Here is a 4,843-nt window from a genome sequence, read left to right as displayed (position 1 = left end):
TGATTGACAGGTCTCTACCAGAGACGTATACGGCATCTCTACATCACTCCTCCTCAGTCTCTGTGCTGTGACTGCCAGCTAACAGAGCTAACAGAGCTAACAGCTGACGGTCTCCTCAGGCTAGGTACAAGGAGGCGAGCAGGAAGGAGGCGAGCAGCTGTCTGTACCACCAGCTACCTGTCACCATGGACACGCTGCACGCTAAGGAGGCCACGGAGCTGCAGAGTCAGGTAACGAGATGGAGCCTGAGCTCGAATTATATATGATTATACTATATCATTCCATAATGTGTGCAGCTTATTTAGCCCGGCTCAGTCCTGGTGTGGTTTACCTGGGTTCTTCGTCACCTCTCCAGCTGAAGTACAGAGAAGGAGGTAAGAAGGAGCAGAGCTCCAGCCTTTACTCCGCTCTGCCTCACACGGAAGAGATGAAGGCTGCTAAAGCTGCCATGGAGCTCCAGAGTCAGGTGAGTCTACACCGTGGAGTCACATGTTTTATGTGCAAAAATCTTGATTTATAGATCAACTAAAGCCATCAGATGTACAGCATGTAGAAGCTTTAAGTGGCATGAGAAGAACATTGTGTCATGTAAAGTACAGAGACTCAAAGAGACAAGCTAACATGAACACAACATGCTTCCTGTTGACTTCCTGTTGACTTCTTTCGCCCTCTTTGTGTTGGTGTTGTAGAATAAATACAAGCAGAAAGGCCGGCAGCAGATCAGCTGCAGTGTTTTCCACCAAATGCCAGAAACCAAAGAGACGGAGTTCATGAAGCAGATCTCTGAGCTTCAGAGCGAGGTGAGACGCTCTGTGTAGGTGAAACCTCTATATATATATTATATATATATATATATATTATATATATATATACAGTATATTACGGAGCCAAGCGATAGGGGCAATATTCAAATAAAAGATTCTGAAATTAGGATATCAAAATTGTAAATTTACAAGAAAAGAACTCATAAAATCTCTGAGGTTAAAGTCACAAATGTACATCATGAGTCGTGTTCTTGTGTTAAGGATTCACCTGAGGATATTCATACACATACATGTGTTTACTTTCATGTTCTCTTGTGATGAGGTCGATCCAAACATTCAAAGTGAGAGCATCGTTTTCCTTTATTTAAAAAAAACACAACTTTCCTAATTTTTTTCCTCCTCACTTTGTGAATTTAGTGAGTTGTTGTTTTTTCTCGTAAATTAATCACTTTAATTGCACAGAATGCAATTATGATGAGAGTTTTATTGTGAATTCTTCATAATTATTATTATACCTACAGTCCTAATATGGTGTCATAACATGACAATATATTTCATATTGTTCTCTTAGACTGAGTACCAGAAGAACACAGAGGAAACAAAGCATCAGAAGAAGAACTGGAGCATTTAATGATGTTAATCCACCTTTTCTTTTGTCTTTCTTTTCTTTTCTTTTGTCTGCAGACTAAGTACAAGAAGGACAAAGAGGATCTGTCCAACACGTTGTTCTCTCTGCTGCCTGAAACTCTGCACACTCAGTTTGTGAAAGAGATGAATGAGACTCACAGCGAGGTGGGAAACACTCACTCTCTGAATATTTCATATACATATATATACATATATACATACATATATATGTATATATGTATGTATATATGTTATGAACTGTGCGGTTATTGATCTCGTATTGTTGTCTTTCTGCTGCAGAGTAAATACAAGGAGGCGAGTAGGAAGCAGCAGGTGAGCTCTCTGTACTCTGTGCTGCCGGAGACCAAAGACACTCAGCACGCCAGAGAGCAGACTCAGCTGCACAGTGAGGTACGAACAGTCACTGAACTCTGTCAACACCTTGTCATAGTTTCCATAATGTCCATAAATTGGTGCATTTCTAATCAGAATTAACACATTAATATAATACTTAAAGCTGATACTTGCACCTCTATACAACACTTAGTATTGCTTGTAGATGTGGTTGTCCTGCTTCTTTAGATGCGTTAGATGTGTCATCACTGGGCTGGTCTGTATTATGTTGCGCTGTGAGGAGTTGTGTGTTGCCTTGCAGAAGGTGTACAGGGAGGAGGGGAGGAGGGAGGCCGGCTGCAGTCTGTACGCACACATGCCCCAAACCATCGACACCGTGTTCGCCCGAGAGCTGAGCAAGACGCAGAGCGACGTGAGTCTGAGTAACAGCTTCAAACTCTCACACATAAGGAGTTCATCTTACTCTGAAACAGTAAAGACTCTCTGTGCTGTCAGTGAAATATTAAATATTGACTAACATGAAAACTGAGTTCCACTGAATAACTCGTCTAAAACTAAACAACAAGACAAAAATGTGACTTTAAAACATCTACAATCTTTCAGGAATCGACTAAAACTAAACTAAATTTAATATATCTGTCACAATTAACCCTAACACACACACACACACACACACACACACAGAGGAAGTGCTGCACAGTGTTGGTATCGTTTTGTCTGCCGAGGCGTGAACACTGAGAGCAGCTGTGTGGTGTTCCACCGCCTGAGGACACAGACACTGACCTACTGCCGACACACACACACACACACACACACACACACACACACACATGTACAGTCGAGACAGACAGCAGGTTGAAGCAGTGAAAACACACCATTGCTGTGAATAAATCCACTTTTTCTTTACACATGAGCGTCAGTGGGCCGGAGGGCAGGAGGTCAGAGGTCAACTGGAGCGTGAAACGTGGATGCCACCTTGACAACAGACTGTCTGACGCTGTACAACTGATCTCAGACCTGCAGTCTGGACACAGAGTGATGTCTTTGTTACCAAAGCTTTTATTTTGGTGGTTTGCAGCAGGAGCGCCGGCCCTTTAAGAATCCCTTTAAGTGTGGAGGTTTTAAACTGAAACGTGTTCATTGTGAACCTTCGGTCTCCTCTTCGTCTACCAGCTGAGACATCAGCAGCAGATATAATCAAACAGAGTATTGTTTTTAAAACGTGATCATTTAAAGTAGAAGAAGAAAGCAGGTTCGTTAATATTAGTTTCAAGATGTGAACTTCAGTTGGAAGCTGTTTGTTTTGTTTTATGACAAATGAACCGAATCTGATGTTCAATACATGAACGCTCTGTCTTTATCTATCTGCCTATTATCTAACTCCTCACTCCTCTCCTCCTCTCTCCTCCTCTCCTCCCTCCTCTCCTCCTCTCCTCTCCTCTCCTCCTCTCCTCTCTCCTCTCCTCTTTCCTCTCTCCTCACTCCTCTCCTCCTCTCTCCTCCTCTCTCCTCCCTCCTCTCCTCCCTTCTCTCCTCCTCTCCTCCCTCCTCTCCTCCCTCCTCTGCTCCTCTTTCCTCCCTCCTCCTCTCCTCTATCCTCCCTCCTCTCCTCCTCTCTCCTCTCTCCTCCCTCCTCTCTCCTCCCTTCTCCTCTCCTCCTCTCCTCCTCTCCTCCCCCCCCGTGTAGAAGTCCTATAAGGAGCAGTACAACCTCCAGAAGGGGAGGTGTAGCTACAGCTCCATGAGAGCTCTGCCGGAGGTGGACCACGCCATGGAGGTCACCAAGAAGCAGAGTGAAGTAAACACAAGTTTCTTCTCAAGGAAGCGGAACACGAATGTATCACTTTGAGATCAAAGAGCAGCGACTCAAACTTGAACAATGTTTCAGTTTCTTTATTTCAGTCTCGTTTTTGAAAACAAAGTTTTAAGACGAGACAATAAAACGTTTCACTCCTAGATATCTGCAGGTGATTAAACGATATCTACGTCACTCCTCCTCACTCTATATATGGTCCGTTATGGTCCGCTATGGTCTGTTATGGTCCGTTATGGTCCGTTATGGTCCGCTATGGTCCGTTATGGTCCGCTATGGTCTGTTATGGTCCGCTATGGTCCGTTATGGTCCGCTATGGTCCGTTATGGTCCGTTATGGTCCGTTATGGTCCGCTATGGTCCGTTATGGTCCGCTGTGGTCCGTTATGGTCCGCTATGGTCCGCTATGGTCCGCTGTGGTCCGTTATGGTCCGCTATGGTCCGTTATGGTCCGCTGTGGTCCGTTGTGGTCCGCTATGGTCCGTTATGGTCCGTTATGGTCCGTTGTGGTCCGCTGTGGTCCGTTATGGTCCGCTATGGTCCGTTATGGTCCGTTGTGGTCCGCTGTGGTCCGTTATGGTCCGCTATGGTCCGTTATGGTCCGTTATGGTCCGCTATGGTCCGTTATGGTCCGCTATGGTCCGTTATGGTCTGTTATGGTCCGCTATGGTCTGTTATGGTCCGTTATGGTCCGTTATGGTCCGCTATGGTCCGCTATGGTCTGTTATGGTCCGTTATGGTCCGTTATGATCCGCTATGGTCCGCTATGGTCCTTTATGGTCCGTTATGGTCCGCTATGGTCCGTTATGGTCTGTTATGGTCCGCTATGGTCTGTTATGGTCCGTTATGGTCCGCTATGGTCTGTTATGGTCTGCTATGGTCTGTTATGGTCCGCTATGGTCCGCTATGGTCCGCTATGGTCCGTTATGGTCCGCTATGGTCTGTTATGGTCCGCTATGGTCTGTTATGGTCCGTTATGGTCCGCTATGGTCTGTTATGGTCCGCTGTGGTCCGTTATTGTCCGCTATGGTCCGTTATGGTCCGTTATGTTCTGTTATGGTCCGCTATGGTCCGTTATGGTCCGCTATGGCCCGTTATGGTCCGTTATGGTCCGCTATGGTCTGTTATGGTCCGCTGTGGTCCGTTATGGTCCGCTATGGTCCTTTATGTTCCGCTATGGTCTGTTATGGTCCGCTATGGTCTGTTATGGTCCGCTGTGGTCTGTTATGGTCCGCTGTGGTCCGTTATGGTCCGCTATGGTCCGTTATGTTCCGCTATGGTCCGCT

At 45.7% G+C, this 4,843-nt stretch overlaps 1 protein-coding gene across 1 annotated transcript in view; it reads left to right on the top strand.

Annotated features, from left to right (window-relative positions):
- Nucleotides 1-31: 31 nt before the first annotated feature.
- Nucleotides 32-4,843, top strand: part of LOC116400572 (nebulette-like) — a 12,857-nt gene continuing 8,045 nt past the window's right edge. The window contains exons 1-7 of the mRNA XM_031878481.1: nt 32-230; nt 356-466; nt 690-800; nt 1,449-1,556; nt 1,692-1,802; nt 2,047-2,157; nt 3,433-3,543. Of these exons, the coding sequence (XP_031734341.1) occupies nt 186-230; nt 356-466; nt 690-800; nt 1,449-1,556; nt 1,692-1,802; nt 2,047-2,157; nt 3,433-3,543 (708 nt within the window). The 5' untranslated portion in view covers nt 32-185. The remainder of the gene's footprint in view (nt 231-355; nt 467-689; nt 801-1,448; nt 1,557-1,691; nt 1,803-2,046; nt 2,158-3,432; nt 3,544-4,843) is intronic.

This window comes from Anarrhichthys ocellatus, unplaced genomic scaffold (assembly GCF_004355925.1).
Source record: "Anarrhichthys ocellatus isolate YVR2014 unplaced genomic scaffold, GSC_Weel_1.0 scaffold182, whole genome shotgun sequence".
Classification (NCBI taxonomy): Eukaryota; Metazoa; Chordata; class Actinopteri; order Perciformes; family Anarhichadidae; genus Anarrhichthys; species Anarrhichthys ocellatus.
The sequence above is the reverse complement of the archived record's forward strand: the minus strand, read 5'-3'. Positions and strand labels throughout refer to the sequence as shown.